Here is a 17,909-nt window from a genome sequence, read left to right as displayed (position 1 = left end):
TAGAAAGTAGGGACAGTGGTCTCCACCACATTTACCCTGAACATTGACTGGGCGACCAAAAAATAGAGGAGATTCCATGATCGCGTTTATTACTAATCCTCACTCGGGTTGTTGGCACCCGCGCTGCCGCGGCGCCGGCCGAGGGGGAGGCGCGCCCTCCGCGGCGGCTGGGCAGGGCGGCGGCGGCGAGCGCCCGCCCCGGCTCCACCCTCCCTGCCCCGCGGCACCGCCCGCCGCCCCGCGCCCTCCTCCGCCCGCCCGCCCGCCTGCCCCGCGCTCCGGCCGGGCGGCCTCCCGGAGACCCGCGGCGCGCGGCGACATGGCTGGCGGCCACCGCCTCCTGCTGGAGAACGCGCGGCAGGTGGTGATGGTGTGCGGCCGCGGCGAGCGCTTCCTGGTGCGGGACGCGCTGCGCAGCCTGGCCGTGCTGGAGGGCGCCAGTCTCGTGGTGGGCACGTAAGTGGCCGCGCGCTGGGGGCACCGGGCAGCCGAGGCCGGGCCTGGCCCCCTTTCCCTAACTTGGGCGCTGTGGAGGGAAGCGGGTAAAAGCTTTCCCGCATCCAGGGAGCCACCGAGGGCCTTTCAGGCACCTGCTGCTACCTACCTCGTGTGACAGCTTCGGGTAGTCATTCGGTGAAAAAAAAAAAAAAACGCTCTCAGGCCGAACCCCCGTCCCTCTTCCTCCCTACCCCCAGGTCTTTGGAATCAGCATCTCTGTGGTGGAGTTCTGGGACTTTGAATTTTTACAAAACACCCTCCAGCCCAACCCCCTTTGTATACTAAATTTGAGAACCACGAAAGACGTTCAGATGGTTTGGGGCTGATAGGAAATTCAGAAAAAGAGGACATTTTTCAGTTTTTTTCATTTAACCCTCTGTGCTTCCTGCTAGACGTGACTAAAAGAACAGGCAAAGTTTGGGCGGGGGAACCTACAGTGGGAGTGGGGTTCCGTTGCCGATTTGAATTGGAGAGCCCCACCGCCCCGCGATTGCGCCAGATGGGCTCAGCCCTTATCTGAGGCTGCTTAGGGTTGTGCAAGAGTCCAGCTTTTAGGGACTGTGTGTTTTTAATTAACAAAGGGATAAAAACATTCCCAGTGTTACTGTTAAAAATTTGTTAAAAACCAGTTAACAGAAGTGCACAGAGGTAGGAATCCAGGTCTAATTGATGGCCATACTCTATGGAGTTCTGAGGCCCTACTATCTTCCTCTGGTGTGCACAACCCTTTCTCACTCCCTCATCCAAGATGGCTGCTCCACCTCTCCTTACGGAGTCTACCTTCCAGACAGTGGAAAATAGGAAGAGAAAACAGACCTATTGGTTAGAATTTAGTCACATGGCGGCACCTGGATGATGGGAAACCCAGAAATGTAGGCTTCATTCTGGGTGTTCATGTGTTCAGCTAAAATTTAGGAATCTAGCACTGTGGGGAAAAGGGAACATTGATCTTGGGGAACAGTTAGCCATCTCTATACATACGATTTGACTCTTTGGCTTCCATGCGGCTGCAGTCATTTTTTTTTTTTCTTCAAAGACACAGATGCAAGAAGGAAATATGATAAATGTTGACTGATACCAAAAGACATGGGCAACATATTTTAAATCCTTAGTCAGCTCTTCCACAGTATTTCCCCAAACTTTGGTAATTATTTCTTGATTTTTCTTCAGGGATGGGCTTATAAAAGCCATCGGTCCTGCTGATGCGATCCAAAAAATGTTTTCTGAAGAAACGTTCGAAGAAAGAATTGACTGTTCTGGGAAATGCATCTTGCCGGGTATTAACCTCTTTTTTCAGTAAAGCCCTGCAACCAGTTTTAGCAATGTAAAGAGGAAGAGTGGCAGCTTCTTTTAAATAGGGTCTCGAAATAATATTAAAATATAATAATAGCTACCATGCATTGAATTTCTACTACTGAATGTCTAGGTGCTTTGCAAACATGTTTTCATCTTGAATCCTTCTAACTGCCCTGTAAGGTAAGTATCCTTATCTACATGTTACAGATTAGAGCACCCCAGTTTAGGGATGAAATATCTTACCCAAGATTGCTGGACAGGGAAAGGGCAAGCTGGGAATCAAACCCACTCATTATGTCACTTTGTCCCACTCACATGCTGAAGAGAAACAGGTTGTGTTGTGTTTAGGTTCAAAAGCTGTTGGAAGAACTTTACTAATCTACTTCATATGGGAGGCAGAGAGGGCAAGCTGCTGCTTCTAATACCAGAATAGATTCTAAATTTACATGGAGTGTGAAACAACACATCTCTAGGCCGAAAAGTGGGGGAGGAGGGAATCCCTAGAGATTTCACTGAAGTTTATTTATATCTTACTGATGGACAACAAAATCAGTTTGTTAACCATCATCTCCCACATTATGTTTTCTGGCTTCATGAAATCCTCTGAAACGAGTTTCACAAATTTTGAGTCCTACACAAAACACAGAAGCTAAGATTTATATTTTTAAAATGTCTACTGTGCGTATCTGATAGAGCTTCTATCTTCCATCTCTTGGGAGTCAGGAAATAAAGTCAGAGTGCAAGCTTATGAAAAAGAGCAGAAAATACTAGAAAGCAATCTGAGTAGAGATTCTTGATTTTTCGTCCAGTCAGAACCACTAACGAGACATTTAATCCACTTAATCCAGGTATTTTAAATATTATGGAAAGCCACGCTTCACTTGAGTTGTGAACCGTTTGGATAAACAAACGGTTCACACGATTGCTTTATAGTTTCTCTTCAGTTAAACTACATTTCTTTTTGAAGGAAGATTCATATTTCTGATTTCATATTTTTCCTTCTCAAAGTGGGGAGAGATTGTACTCTGTTTTCACACCCAGATTATTCCTTGGTGATATAGTCTGTGGTTTTGCTCAACTGATAGATATGACATCCTGTTTCAAAAGCTTGCTTGGTGAGCATGGACTTAGTGGGCAAAAGGAGCTGTATTTCTTTAATGGATATTCTCATCATGCAAAGTCACCCTCTTCCATTAAAGCCTTCTAGACCAGCCATGCTGAGAGTCTTCTTGTTCCCTGTCTGTGGAGGGAACCTACAGACAAATTCCTCCTCCCCCCACCCTCCTCCAAGATGGCTGACCATCATCTACCTTTCCCAAGAGTGGTACGGGATAGTCTGCCTGATATCTAAGTGCTTTCTATTTCTCAGCTTTAAAGATGATTTGATTTATTGATTACAGGTTTGGTGGATGCACACACACATCCAGTATGGGCTGGTGAAAGAGTTCACGAGTTTGCAATGAAGGTAACTACAGTAAATGATGACAAATCAAAATAAGGCACAAATACAGACAAGTCTTTCTAAAGAGTTGGTAGGCTATCAGGCTTTGCAACATATGCCTACATTTCTTTTTCATGGATATTTTTACTGGCCTGGACTATGGAAAATAAATTGCAAAAAAACTAACTTATAACTGTCCAAATACTTTGCACAGGCCCAGCAATCATTATAATAGTTTTCAAAAATTTTTAGCTGTAGAATCCTTATGTATGTGTGTATGTATGTATGTTTTAGAATCCTCCCTTTAAAAAAATGCTGAGCTGCCTTGGGGCGCCTGGGTGGCTCAGTCGGTTAAGCGTCTGACTTTGATTCAGGTCATGATATCAGGCTCCTGGGATCGAGCCCCAGGTTGGCCTCAGCACTTGGCAGGGAGTCTGCTTGTCCCTTTCCCTCCTCCTCTGCCCCTCCCCGCCTCACTCTCTCTTTCTCTCTCAAATAAATAAATAAAATCTTACCAAAAAACCCCTAAGACCCAAAAACAGAGCTGAGCTGCCTTGCTCACTAGTTCCTCCTTTCTTTCCCTTCTCCCATTTCACTTCTCCACCTCTGGGGGGTCTTTGAAGGGGCTCCAGGATACCGTTTGAAATTCACCATTCATTGGTTCAAACTTGGAAAAATATATTGCTAATCATAAAAATAAATTAAGTCTTGTATTTCCCCCCCCCCCAAAATGAGACTTATTGAGAAACATAAAGTGTAGCCTACGTCACAAGTCATTAATTAGCCAGGGCCAACCCTCAAATCCATGGTTGGAGCCGTTTTCACATTGTTTCTTTCTAATAGATTTTAATTTTTAGAGCAGATTTTATTTTTTAGAGCCAACTTGAGTGAGAGGTACAAAGATTTCCCACATACCTGCCCCCACACATGCACAGCCTCCCCCCATGATCAACATGCCCCACCAGAGCGGTACCTTTGTTAGAGCTGATGAGCCTACATTGACACATCACTGTTACCCAGAGTCCATAGTTCTTATTGATGTTTTCTCTTGGTGCTGCACATTTTGTGGGTTTGGACAAATGTATAATGACACATATCCACCATTATAGTATCATATAGTGTGGTTGAACTGCCCTAAAATTCCTGTGTGCTCTGCCTATTCATCTGTCCCTCCCTGAACCCTGATAACCACCGACCTTTTCACTGTTTCTTTCTTTTTTTTTTTTTAGATTTATTTATTTTAGAGATGGGGGGGTAGGGGCAGAGGGAGAGGGAGAGAGAGAATCCCAAGCAGACTCCGCACTGAGCCCAGAGCCTGATGCAGAGTTTGATCTCACGACCTGAGATCATGATCTGAGCCGAAATCAAGAGTCAGATGTTCAATTGACTGTGACACCCAGGCGCCCCAGCTGTTTCTATCATACTGCCTTTTCCAGAACATCATCTAGTTAGATTCATACAGTACATAGCCTTTTGGATCGGCTTCTTTGACTTAGCAATATGCATTTAAGGTTTCTCCATGTCTTTTCTTCACATTGTTTTTTTTTTTTCAAGTGTATACCCTAACAGCTAAGAATTTTCTTCAGACACTGGGTACCTTCTTCAACAAACTAGAGCTGTTTTTAAGACTTCTTTATTAAAGCACACAATTGCAGAGCCAAAAAGCAACCCTAGAGATTTGCAGTCCAAGCATCTCACTACATAGATGGGAAGCATGAGGTCCAGAGAAGGGAAGGGTGCGGGGTGAGTTCTCCAGCTCACCTTGGCAAAACCCGGGCTGGTATACTTCATTTGTGCCGCACTCCTTGCTGCCCAGAGTAACTGGAGCCCAGTGGGATCCCAGGAAGAGCTTCTTTGCTTGAGTGACAGAGGTCAGACCCCAAACTCTAGTAGCCAGACACGGAGAGGTGGAACCCCCCCGGGGCTCTTTCGTGGATATTTGGAATAACTGCAGTGGGGTTCCCGAATTGCCTAAGCTTTGTTTTCTCATAGGAGCTAGGGGTAGACAGAGACTTAGCTGGTGCACACTGGGGCCAGCTGGGTCGTCAGAATACTGAAATACTTCTGGGCTGGTTGGTAAATTGCCACTGCTGCGTGAGACCCTAAGTGCTCCCCACCTGACTTCTCTCATTTCTGCCCTCCCCTGTCCTTCCTAAGATGCCCTGGCAGGGTCGGGGCTTCATGGCCATGTACCCCAGCATCCTTTCTGATCTGCTGGTGTCCCTGACATAGCATTTTGAACATCACTCCGGGTGGAGGTTCTGTGGAGCTGCCTGCGACCTCCCGCCCTTGCCCAGCCTAGGGGGAGCCCTGTGTTCAGTTGGCAGGAGCCACGTACATGGATATTCACCGAGCTGGAGGAGGCATCAACTTCACCGTGGAGCACACTCGCCAAGCCTCGGAGGAGGAGCTGTTCTGCTCCTTCCAGGAGCGGCTGCAGCGCATGATGAGGGCGGGGACCACGCTGGTGGAGTGCAAGAGCGGATACGGCCTCAACCTGGAGGCAGAGCTCAAGATGCTGCGCGTGATTGAGCGTGCCCGGCGGCAGCTGCCCATAGGCATCTCAGCCACCTACTGCGGGGCTCACTCGGTGCCAAAGTAACCTCAGCTTGCGCGCTTGACTTGGGGCGTTGAGGGGGCATTGAAAACAAAGAAGGAAGGTGTCAGCTGGTACCTAAGTGGGGATGTGTTGGCGGGGGGGGGGGGTTGGGAGGGGGGAGTGGAGGTGCATCCGAACTTTAGTTCTTGCAGAGAGAGCTCAGTAGAAGCCGTTAGAAAGGTGTTCTGATTGTAATAGTCATCTCGTAAGGGTGGTTTTTTTTTTTTTTTGAAGATTTTATTTATTTATTTGAGAGAGAGAGCGCAGGAGCAGGGGGGAGGGGCAGAGGGAGAGGGAGAAGCAGATTCCCCACTGAGCAGGGAGCTCGATATATGACTCGATCCCAGGACCCTGGGATCATGACCTGAGCTGAAGGCAGACGCTTAACTGACCCACTCAGGCGCCCCTTACAAGGGTGGTTTTAGGAAGGTGATCCCCACCAGACCCATCTGTTTGCTAGTCCCTTAATGATGAAGGAGGAAGAGATGTTCAAAATTCTTTCGGTTAACAGAAAGCAATGCCCCCTACTAGATACTTTAAAATAACAGATATTACTTTAAATAGTTGCCCATGACCACATAATCGCACTTTAGAGATTAAAAGTAACACTCTGTAGGAGATAGATCAAATCTTTAAGTCAAGATGATTCAGAATAGTTTTTATTTTCGTTCATCTGTTTGTTTAGCAACAAACATGTTTGTTTTCTTGTAAATGTTTTTTAGATTTCCTTTTATTTAAAGTTTCTCCTATATAGCTTTCTTGTAGAGAATTCTGTCCTTTCTGCATCTGCATCTGCATCTTATCTGTCCTGGAATTTCTAGAGCCAAAGGCCCACAGTTCCAGAACTAAAAGTTTCAAAAGAAATCTAGGACTTGGGGGCACCTGGGTGGCTCAGTCGGTTAAGTGGCTGCCTTTGGCTCAGGTCATGATCCCAGCATCCTGGGATCTAACCCCTGATCCGGCTCCCTGCTCAGCAGGGAATCTGCTTCTCCCTTCCCCTGCTCTTATTCTCTCTCTCTCTCAAATAAATAAATAAAACCTTAAAAAAAAAATCCAGGACTTGAAAATTAACAGGGCAAAGTCTTAGTGCCGTTTTGAGTTTTGATAACTTAGATACATAAGTGCTACAGGCTTACAGAAATTACTTGAAAGTTTCATAACATATATTTTTACATTTATTTAGTTTCACACAATTTGAAAAATAAGTTTAATGTTAATTTTTTGTTTACCATTTTCAATCAGAGAAAATAAAAAATTAACAAAGTTATTATTAAAAATTCACAAAATTAATTAAGTAGAAAAGAAACATAAATACTTAATATTTCCAATGATGTTTTTGTACATTTTTAGCATTTGTCCTTCTGAAATTATTAAAACTTAAAACTGCACTGAGACTTTTGGGACATCCATCTATAGAAAACATTTTTCTTTTTCAAACGGAACATAAGGTGGATGATAGCAGTGTAACATGGTAGAGAAGTCTTAGGCTTTGGAGCTGTACCAGACCTGGGTTTGAATCCAGCTTTGCTACTTTCCCACTGCATGATTTTGAGGGCATCACTCAACTTTTCTGAACATCTGTAAAATAGCTAAATAACACATAATTCTATATGATTGTCTTGAGAATTGGGAACAGCATATGTGAGCGCCTGTCTCCTCACGGTTCACGTCTGTCTTCCCACCAAAATGGTTTTTGCTGAGCGAGAGACTTCTGTGTGCCAAATACAGGACTAAAGTTTTACAGAAATTTTCTCCATCTGCCAGTGAGTCTCTGAGGTCTGTGTCTTGATCTCCAGCGATACAGTCTGCAGCTCAGAGGATGCCAAATGATGGCTACATGACGTGTCCAAAGTTACATAGCCAGCAAGTAGGAGAGCTCTGTGTCTATTTGACTTCAAAAGCCCAGCCCTTTCTGATCTATAACTACCGCAGAATCTTAGAATTTCAGGGCCTCCCACAATCCTCTTTCCCCATAGTTCCAAATGGTGAGACAAGAAGCCTTAGGCAGATGCTTCTAGAAACAGTGTGGAAGAAGAAAAAGGCAGAGTTATCACGAGGGCCCAGCTAAGGAGCACACAGTTGTGTTGTTAGGGAACCATCCAGGATGCCCTCTAAGTGTCCTTGGCAAGCAGATTCCGTTTTTCAGCCGGCTGGCCTTGCTGACATTCTCGAAGGCAACACGGCTGGGCCAGAAATGGATGAGCCCTTTGAGTCTCTGTACAGTCAGTGCCTACAGAAGTCTTGCCAACATCTCTGCTGTGTCCTCATTGTTAAGACTCTTGAGTTATTGCTTTGATTATTTCTCTACCTTCTTGAGGCTTGAGGTCATTTGCCCATAGTTTGTGAGATTCTTCGAGTGCCAGAAAACCCTTTCTTTAATTAAAAAAAAAAGAAATTTCCCCCCATGTAATCTCATGTTCTTCCCCCAGAGGAAAGACTGCTCCAGAGGCTGCTGATGAAATCATCAATAGCCACCTCCCGCACCTGAAAGAGCTTGGCAGAAGTGGGGAAATCCATGTGGACAATATAGATGTGTTCTGTGAGAAGGGCGTCTTTGATCTCAGCTCCACCAGAAGGATTCTTCAAAGTGGAAAAGAGATGGGATTACAGCTTAACTTCCATGGGGATGAGCTGCATCCGATGAAGGCTGCCGAGGTGTGGTTGACCTTTTGCTTTTCCTTTGTCAACACTCATGCTATGGAAAACTTAGTTTGTTCAGAGGTGGGAGTAGCCTTCTGAAAAGACAGAGAATGGGGAAATTTGTTTGAACAATGTGTGGATTGGTCCGGTAGAGCCTTGGAATCCCGGACCTCTGTTAGAAATTTACTTTTTTGCTGCTCATTGACTTGTATGATCACCGGCTGGTGGGATTAGTAGAAAAAGAAGCACTTTTGTGATCTTGTTTAGCAAATCCGTGCCCTATTTTGGTTGGCACACAAAGCCACACTGGCAGAGTCGGCGAGTTGCACACGTAGCTGCTGGGGTCTGTGGCAGCTAGAGCGTACCGTTAATAGTCCAGGATGCTCTTCTGATCTCTGAGTCTTGCTCAGATTCATTTATTCATGCTTTCAACAAATATTTGAGTGTGTGCTATGTGCCAGGCACTGAGAATTCAGCAGTGAACAAGACAGACACAGCCCCCGCAGTTGTGAGTCGAGATGTCTCTCTAAGCCCTAGAGTGAAATAAACAACTGCCCTTGGGGCATAAACCAGATGTGGACACTCCACACGTTTCTCCACCACAACACGTCCAATGTGATCTCTTAATATCGCTTCCAGATCTGGTCCTGTGTTTCCTGCCCAGTGAATGACCCCATTATGTACGGATTGCCTAAGAGAAAAACTTGGATGTCACTTTGTCTCCTCACCCCCTCCCCTGTCACATTTCAGTTAACAAGCAAGGCTTCCAGGTTTGCCTGCTGAGTCTGTCTAGGTCCACTTCTCTTCCCCCCACCGCCTAGTTCAGACCACCAGCAGCGGCTCTCAGCTGGACTCCTGCAACAGCTCTTCTCCCTGTGTCCAAGCTTGTCCGCACTTGAATCCCTGCCCTCCGCGCATCTTCTCTTCCTCTCTGGTGCTGGAAAGCACTGAAAGGCTCACCCGGGCTGGCAGGACAAATTTCAAACTCTGCAGCCATAGGCTTACCCCGATCTAGCTCTTGCTTGCCTCCCATCTTCCTCTTTCTCTCCTCCCCCGTCCCTTCCCCTGCCCTCTTGACCATGGCCAGCCACCATAAATAGCGTTAGGACACCCGATACCCCACGCCTCTGGATGTGCCTCCTCTCATCCGAACACCCCTTGCCTGGCTAACTCTAACTCCGCTCCGTGTTTCCTCTTAGCGACCACTTCTCTGGCATCCTTTCCAAACCTCTCAAGAATGAGTTACAGTCCCTCCCTGTGCCTGTCCCACCATGTTCAAATTGTCTCTGAGATCCCTCCTGGACTGTCCCTGTGCCTCCACAGCCTTATCCCTGGAGGTTAGCACAGTGGCCTGGTAGACAGGGGGCCTTTAGTGAGTAAATATTTGTGGAATGTTTGTTGAATGAATGTGAACTAGGTGGTCAACAAGATACTTCTGGTTGTAGAGAGTGAACCGGTGAATTAAACAGAGGTCAATACCTGGGATGACCAAATCGAGTTTGGGAAAGTGAAGGTGATTCCAAGGTTAGAAGGAAGCTTGCCTGGGGAGCAGAGTCTGTGGAGCATCCAACTCCCAAGAGCACCAAACCAGAATGCTCTTAGACCCGAGCTAGCTGCTGACGAGGGGCCGGCTCCCTCCTGCCCTGGTGTGGGCATCGCTGCCTCCCTGGGCCACGGGCTAAGGTCAACAATGAGTCTCCTTTCCCTTTCCTTGGAATGCTTAACAGAATCACCTTTCAGCCTGGGGCACTGTGTATGTGTGTGTGTGTGTGTAAATGTGTCACGCTGAGAAGAAACCCACTTTAATGCCATGTTCTCATTATCATCATAGCATTACCTCCTCCTGGTTTTATTCTAACAGCTGAGCCCAGACTTATTTTCTTAAGATTTTTTAAAATTTATTTATTTGACAGAGAGAGAGATAGTGACAGCAGGAACACAAGCAGGGGGAGCGGGAATGGGAGAAGCAGGCTTCCTGCCGGGCAGGGAGCCCAATGCGGGGCTCGATCCCAGGGCCCTGGGATCATGACCTGAGCCGAAGGCAGATGCTTAATGACTGAGCCACCCAGGCGCCCCAGTAAGCACTTGGGTTTAAGGATAGTTTTTGAAGTAGCACACGAGCCAATTTTCAAATGAATGTCCATCACAAACCTTTTACCCCTCTGGGGGCTTGCGCTGGGGAGAGGCAGTTGCCAACCCATTTTAATGACAAAGAGTGCTGCTTAGTTTTGCAGGGAAACCAATGTTCTGGCCCTTTGTTGATTGTTGTTGCTGTTGGTGAAACCTTTCTCTCTGCCCGTTCCGTTTAGCTCGGGGCTGAGCTGGGAGCCCAGGCGATCAGTCACCTGGAAGAAGCGAGCGATGAGGGCATCGTTGCCATGGCAATGGCCAGGTGCTCAGCCATCCTTCTGCCCACCACGGCCTACATGCTGAGGTGAGCTGCCCTGGGGGGTGACAGCCACGAGGACACAGACCCAGAGGCCTAAGTCTTATTTCATTGCCCTTCCACATTCCTTAAAAATGCAGATCAGGAAAACTGAGCTCATGGAAGATGCCAGTTCTGGAGTGAGGTCCAGGAAAGCGCTTAGACCCAAATGGCCGTTGAGTAGGGAGATTATTGGGAAGAGTGGACCTTTCTCTTTCTTTTTTTTTCCCCCTCATTTTTGGAATTTTCCAATTAAAAAATCAATATGCATTACTTTTATGACTAGAAATAAAGAAATAGGCTTTCTACTTTAAAAAACATGCATCAGATGTTAGGGATATCAAGCAGTGTTCAGAATCTGAAGGAGCTGTTTTTTACTAAGAGGACGCAAGTGGGCCCCACAGTCCTCATAAATCCCCGGGGGTGGGAGGAAGGAGGAGACGTCTAAGTATGTTTTGTGAAATCTTCCCAGGAGTTTTGCTGTTTGCCCTCTATGGAATGAATACACCCAGTCCCGGGCCCATCTTTATGACTGCGGTTTGGTTGTCGCCACCAGGGGGCGCTACTGGCATCTAGTAGGTAGAGGCTCGAGCCGCTAAAGGTCCCACAGCGCACAGAACCACCTCCCACCACAAAGAATTATCCTGCCTAAGAATTATCCGGCCACAATTACGAACTGTGACAAGGTTGAGACACTCTGCCTCAGGGATGGAAAAGCCAGGCTACAAGTAACTTTTATATTTATTTATTTGTTTATTTATAGAGAGAGAGGGAGTGAGGGCGCTCCCAAGTTCGCGTGAGCTGGGGGCAGAGGGAGACGGAGAGAGAGAATATCTAAAGATTGTTCACGTCCAGTGCGGAGCCTGACAGGGGGCTCGATCTCACCACCCTGAGATCATGACCTGAGCCGATATCAAGAGCAGACGCTCACTGACTGAGCCACCCAGGCGCCTTCAAGTAACTTTTATAAGAGAGAAGAGAGGAATATTGCAGTACTTTTCTCAAATATATTATGATGTTATACACATAGGGGTAATATTATACATTTCTCTTATTATTACTGTTCTCTTAATTTAAAGAGTAGACATAATGTAGATTGCAACCAGGAAATACCAATCAATAACCATTCTTGGAATCTTGGCATTTCCAGCAAGTCTCAGTAGTCATCAATCAAAGTCATCAATCAATACTTACTCTGGTTAATTTTCCATCACCCAAGGAATAATGTTTGACAAAAAAGGGTTCCTTTACCTCCCCTTGAATCTCTTAAAGATGGAGCAAAAATCTGAGACTTGTACTGTGAAGGGCGGCTCAGCAATAAAAGCCCGAACTTTGTCCCTACGCCAGAGGCGGCGGCCATCTGTGCTCACCGCAGGATGGGTTGACCATACAATTTGGACAACAGGAAACACTGCAGAGAAGGCCCCACTTTTCTCTCTGGCTTCTCTGTTCCGCTATTTTTCTGAGCTCTCCAACAGGAGCAACTTGCAGGGCTCCCTGCCGGGCCCTGAATTCTCTTGACTCTCATTTCTGGAGTAACAGTGGCCTTATGCCACTTCCTTTAATCATTATTGTACGCATCTTTGTGTATACTGTTTAAATTTATTCAGGATACATTTACCTCAGTTTTTCTGGAACTCCCTTGATACGTCTACAGCCTCACTTTTTTTTTTTTTCCTCCTTAAATATCTCTGGAAGGGGAGGGGAGGCGAGGCCGTCAGAATGAACTGTGGGAGGGAGGGGCGCCTGGGTGGCTCAGTGGGTTAAGTGTCTGCCTTCAGCTCAGGTCATGATCTCAGGGTCCTGGGATTGAGCCCCGAGATGGGCTTCTTGCTCAGCTGGGAGCCTGCTTCTCCCTCTCTTCCCCTCTTGTGTTCTCTCTCAAATAAATAAAGAAAATCTTTAAAAAAAAAAAAAAAAAAAGAATGAACTGTGGGGAGATTTTAAGTTCTACCTTTCCTCACTCTTATCCCTGCTTCACCTGCCTCCTCTCATACATTGTCCTGGTTGAGGAACATTATCTTAGGTAGGCCTGCCAATTGTCAGTCATCGACCGTGAATGTTTCGAGGGCCTCCATTTTGGCCTATAAACCTGTAGACTCTCAGACAACGGCTTTCATCTATTCCCCTCCCCCCAACACTGTGAGCCTTGAATAAACACTAGCATAGTTTCTGAAAGCTCAGGGCTGTCTGCCTAGGATGACCCAGGCCCCCTTACAATGCCTGCCTGAGAAAGCCCAGCCTGCCAGGGGAATTTACTGTTTTTTCCAGCAAAACCCACTGATTGGCAGATAGGCCCCTGGACTTCCTCTTAGAGCAGTTACTTTACAAATTGCAGTTGTAATTGCAATTATAAATCCTTTCTCTGCTCCTTTAAGATATAAATCTTCTACCACCCAGGATTGTCTTCTCAAGGACCCGCCCCTTTTTCCTCCCGACTTCCTCTTTCTTTCTTTAAAATGCCCGGTTACCACTGCACAAATCAAAATTGAGTCCAGACCACACTGGACCCTTTCCCTTTTGCAGTAGTTATTACTGAATACAGTCTGTCTTCACCCTTTTAGCTAGTGTTTGGCTCTGTTTATCCCTGACATAACTTTTGAGTCATGTCCTAAAGAACAATATTTTGCCAAGGAGATTAAGGAGACACGCAACCCAGGAAGAAGCACAGACATTTTATGTATTAGATTCTTAGGCCTTCAAGACTTTAAAGGGCCTACCAAAAATGTTTGAGACCCTTCCCCACCCCCAAGGAGGGGGAGAGAGATGAATAAAAAAAAAAAAAATTGCAAAATGGAAGTTAATAAAAATAGCATTATTTTAACCTCATTGTTTATATTTGGGAGTCAAAAAAAAAGTGTGTTACATTTGAAAAAAAACTAAGTTATATTTTTCTTCCTTAGCAAGAATCTCTGAAAGTATATAAAGATTGCTAAAATTAAAAAAAAAATGCTAAGATAAACACTCCCAAATTAAAGAAATTAGTCATGGGCAAGTCATTTCAAAAGCAGATAAAAATCAGGCGTCCTGGGTTCCACCTGACTTCACCACTCATCACTTAACCTTGAGTGTCTCTTTCTTCTTCCAGAACACAGAGGGGTTGGATATCTTAAGTTGGCTTCCATTCCGAATACCTAATCTGCCGAAGCTCTGCTTCCGGAGACTGACATCTTTCTTTCTTTTCCCCTCCTCTTAGACTGAAGCAGCCTCGCGCTAGGAAGATGTTGGATGAAGGGGTAATCGTTGCTTTGGGCAGCGATTTCAACCCGAATGCATATTGCTTTTCAATGGTAATTATTTTTAATGTGACTTTCTAAGGAGAGAAACCGTCTTCCGCCACATGTATGAATAATTTAAAAATAGTTCACTAACTGTTCAAATGTACCAAAGATCTAAGAAACGGTTTTCTTGTGAAGCAGGAAAAAAAGTGCAGACAGCAGGGTCATCGGATAGTTCTGTGCCACACGAATGCCTCTAGGCCTAGAGAGAGGAGAGAAAGTTCTATCTGCGGAATTTTTTTAAGGCAGCCTTGGGCGTTGTGGTTTGATGATAACTCCCTCCGGTCTTGGAGGATAACACAAGCTCAAAGAAGTTTTAGTAAATAAGCATGGAGGTGCGCTTTCATCTTACATAGCCAGTGGTCTTGAAAAGTTGTCAATAAATCCTCAATACCCGGGGGTGGGGGTGGTAATCTCTCTAATAGAGAAATCTTTAACAAAGCATAAGAATCTGTACACGTAAATTAAAATGTTCTCGTACCAGTTTAGCCAGTTCCTCCCAGACATTTAATCTCCATTATTGGTTGTGCTGTGTTGAGTAGCAGTTACCATTCTGTTCCGTTCCTCGAATACGGTTCTTCCCTGCCTTAGCCAGTGGTCATGCACCTGGCCTGCGTGAACATGGGAATGTCCATGGCTGAAGCCTTGGCTGCTGCCACCATCAACGCAGCTTATGCCCTGGGAAAATCGCACACACGTGGATCTCTGGAAGTCGGCAAACAGGGAGATCTCATTATCATCAACTCGTCCAGGCGAGTGTTCTCCCAACGGAGCTATTTTATGTTGTGCCCCTCGTAATATGTAGGCTGGGTTTGAATGGCTTTTCTGCTCAATATTAGCATCTGGCTCTGTGTCGGCCCACAAGCTCCCCAATCTCCTTTATCCTCACCCCTTTCTAACCAGCAAGTCTCCCCACGAGTCCTAAACCACACAGGGTAGACAGACCAGCTTCTCCTGTCTCTTCATCTGTCTCCCATCTGTCCTAGATTGCCAGGTTTCTGTTCTGTTTACCCGGACTTTGGACTCGTGCCCCCTGGCTTGTGTTCTTGTTTTTCTGCTGGAGTTCTGACCTACGGCTGGTGCTGGGCCGTGCATGTTCCAACTCCGGCTGGTCACCCGCGTCTGATTCATTACCTCTCTGGCTTCTCACTCCTACCAGATCCCAAAAGCCTCGTTTCCGTTTTCCTGCTCCTGGGTTCGTGTTACTCACACACAGTCGGCTGCCAGCTGGGTCTCCGATATAACAATTTGAGTCTTATTTTTCTAAATCTGGAAGTCATAAATCCTTGACCCTAGCAGGTCTACTGCATTCTTTGGTCCTCAAATTCAACTGAAGAAAGCGACTCTGTAATTCTACTCTTCACTCTATTGAAAATAATGCTGGGGCGCTTGGGTGGCTCAGATGGTTAAGCATCTGCCTTCGGCTCGGGTCATGATCCCGGGGTCCTGGGATCGAGCCCCATGTCCAGCTCTTGGCTCAGCGGGGAGCCTGCTTCTCCCTCTCCCTCTCCCCCTGCTCGTGCTCTCTCTCTCTCTCTCTCTCTCTGTGTGTGTCTTGAATGAATAAATAAAATCTTAAAAAAAAAAGAAAATAATGCTGGGGCGCCTTTTGTATATCGCTTAATCGGATCAAATATTTTAAGGTCAAATACTTCAACAATACCATTAAAGAATATTTAAGTCACAGGCTAGTTATCATAGTAATCTACTATTTTTTTAAAAAGCCCGAATATCAATGACAGGGTATAAAGAAATTTTTAGAGAATGTATTTCTAAATTAGCATTTATTGACAAAGTGATCATTTTGGCTTGTATGCATTAAAGTACGTTTGATTTCTTTCTAGATGGGAACATTTGATTTACCAGTTTGGAGGCCATCATGAATTAATTGAATATGTTGTAGCTAAAGGAAAAGTCGTCTATAAAAAATGAAAGATCTGAAAGGAAAGAGAAGACCTTTCGGCTATATAAGTCAATGCAGTTGCAGTAAAAGTTAAAATACCATAGTAATTTACCAGAGTGATGTCACTTAAATATATTTCAGTGCTTTGTTAATCCACTTGAAAAAAACCAAGTCATTAATTTCTTTTAATTTAACATGTGCACCTGGACATATAAGCAGGTAAATCAATTGGATCATAATCTCAGAACATTAAATCATTTCACAGAGATTTATTACAAATAATTTGAAGATTAATACGGTAGAGTATCATCAGAATGCCCTCGTGGGGAAAAGCAATTGGCAGTTAGGTAGACACGGCTTGAAACTCCCATTTTGTTTGTGCTTTTCAAGTTTCAGTTTTTAAACTATGGGATGGTGAGAAATCCAAGTGATATGCCCCCAGTTAAGCAAATGCAGCCTTCCATTATAAGCAGCTGGTTTGTCCTTTCCCACACAGGTTGCCTTTCTATAAGCTCTTCAAATGCATGGGTGTCCCCTGAGGTAGGGTGTCCTTCTATTTCTAATTTCTTCTTGACTCCAGGAGTAGTGCTTCAGAGAAGAGTTCAAGACTCGTCATTTTAGGGGCGCCTGGGTGGCTCAGTCATTAAGCGTCTGCCTTCGGCTCAGGTCATGGTCCCAGGGTCCTGGGATCGAGCCCCGCATCGGGCTCCCTGCTCGGCAGGGAGCCTGCTTCTCCCTCTGACCCTCCCCTTGCTTGTGTTCCCTCTCTCGCTGCCTCTCTCTGTCAAATAAATAAGTAAAATCTTAAAAAAAAAAAAAGTCATTTTATACATGGAGACGGGGGCCTTCCTAGAATGGATGCATTTGGACCAAATCTGATAATGTAATTTTTAAAAATCATTTTTAAGAGTTTGATTATTCACATTACAAATGTATAACAAAATTTTTAAAGCTCTCAATAAATATGTATTGTCACTATTATTGTTGTTTCCAGCCCCGGAAGTAGATTGGTGGTATTACCTATTACAGCTTCTTAGGAAATGAACAAATTACATAATTACACATAAAGAAATTGTGGATGATGATATAAATAGGTGTTTCGAAAGCCATATGAATTTACTTGAAATGTTTTTCAATGTTTAATCATCCTTATAATCACAATGGTATTATTAAACTTTGTCCTATTTATGAATAAATGATTTGAGAAGTAAAGATTAACCAAATTATCACCCATTTCATGTTAAAAATGGCTGAATCAATGAGGCTTAACTGTATTCCGTTTAAATCAAATACTCCTTGTTGAGAGGTTATGGGTGACAGTGCACATTGCTGTCACTGTCCAGTAACATGGGGTCATCGGAGCTTTGTCCCTCATATGCTTGGGTAAGGAGTCTTGAGGGGGTGTGGGAGGTGCATGGTCGCCCTCCCCTGTGACCAAGCACCTACTCAATTGTAGGAGTTTGGGATGCAGGCGATAGATATAAAGGCTAAAACTAAATACGAGGTCCGTTCAAACACAGAAGTCTATCTCTATACCTATGGAATAAGAAGGTGAAGTGCATCTTATTCTCCCTCTAGGAGACATTCACTTTAAACAAATAGCATTAATGTCTTTTTCGGATGAAAGGAGAAGAAGATACCCACCCAGAACAGCCTTAGTCCTCCCAGGCCAGTGTCCTGTAAGCCCTTGCAACTTGGGAGCTTGCTAGACATGAGAACCTCGGCCCCACCCCAGACCTGCTGAATCAGAATCTGTGTCTTAACCAGCGGCCAGGTTATTTGTACACCTGTTAAAGTCTGAGAAGTGCCGCAGCCTGCGGTCTAGACCC

The 17,909-nt window shown here is 45.3% G+C and overlaps 1 protein-coding gene across 3 annotated transcripts; it reads left to right on the top strand.

The window, feature by feature from the left end:
* Positions 1-226: 226 nt before the first annotated feature.
* AMDHD1 (amidohydrolase domain containing 1) lies at positions 227-17,058 on the top strand. Of its 3 annotated transcripts, none has more exons than XR_006790582.3 (9): positions 227-456; positions 1,669-1,775; positions 3,195-3,259; positions 5,556-5,833; positions 8,264-8,489; positions 10,784-10,908; positions 11,372-11,627; positions 14,096-14,189; positions 14,769-14,920. XR_006790582.3 is itself a non-coding variant. In XM_064590766.1 (9 exons), exons 1-9 carry the CDS (start codon positions 320-322, stop codon positions 15,419-15,421), a joined length of 1,278 nt encoding a protein of 425 aa, XP_064446836.1. In that variant the 5' UTR covers positions 230-319; the 3' UTR covers positions 15,422-16,015. The 3 variants fall into 3 exon arrangements, 2 of the variants coding, with proteins under 2 accessions (XP_064446836.1, XP_045728776.1); XM_064590766.1 differs by lacking the exon at positions 11,372-11,627 and adding an exon at positions 15,337-16,015 and having other exon boundaries at positions 230-456; positions 14,769-14,929; XM_045872820.3 differs by lacking the exon at positions 11,372-11,627 and adding an exon at positions 16,022-17,058 and having other exon boundaries at positions 236-456; positions 14,769-14,929.
* Positions 17,059-17,909: the final 851 nt, after the last annotated feature.

The sequence above is a fragment of the Mirounga angustirostris genome, unplaced genomic scaffold (assembly GCF_029215605.1).
Source record: "Mirounga angustirostris isolate CCGP_5_RB_7025 unplaced genomic scaffold, mMirAng1.0.hap1 SCAF_5, whole genome shotgun sequence".
NCBI lineage: Eukaryota > Metazoa > Chordata > Mammalia > Carnivora > Phocidae > Mirounga > Mirounga angustirostris.
This window is presented reverse-complemented; position numbering and strand designations above follow the sequence as displayed.

What these genes read in the sequence shown, in the direction of transcription:
- AMDHD1 (XM_045872820.3), top strand. Translation starts at nt 320, where the DNA reads ATGGCTGGCGGCCACCGCCTCCTGCTGGAGAACGCGCGGCAGGTGGTG. An exon ending in ATCCGATGAAGGCTGCCGAG is followed by an intron (nt 8,490 to 10,783) that starts GTGTGGTTGACC and finishes CGTTCCGTTTAG; the next exon opens with CTCGGGGCTGAGCTGGGAGC. An exon ending in ATTATCATCAACTCGTCCAG is followed by an intron (nt 14,930 to 16,021) that starts GCGAGTGTTCTC and finishes ATTTCTTTCTAG; the next exon opens with ATGGGAACATTTGATTTACC.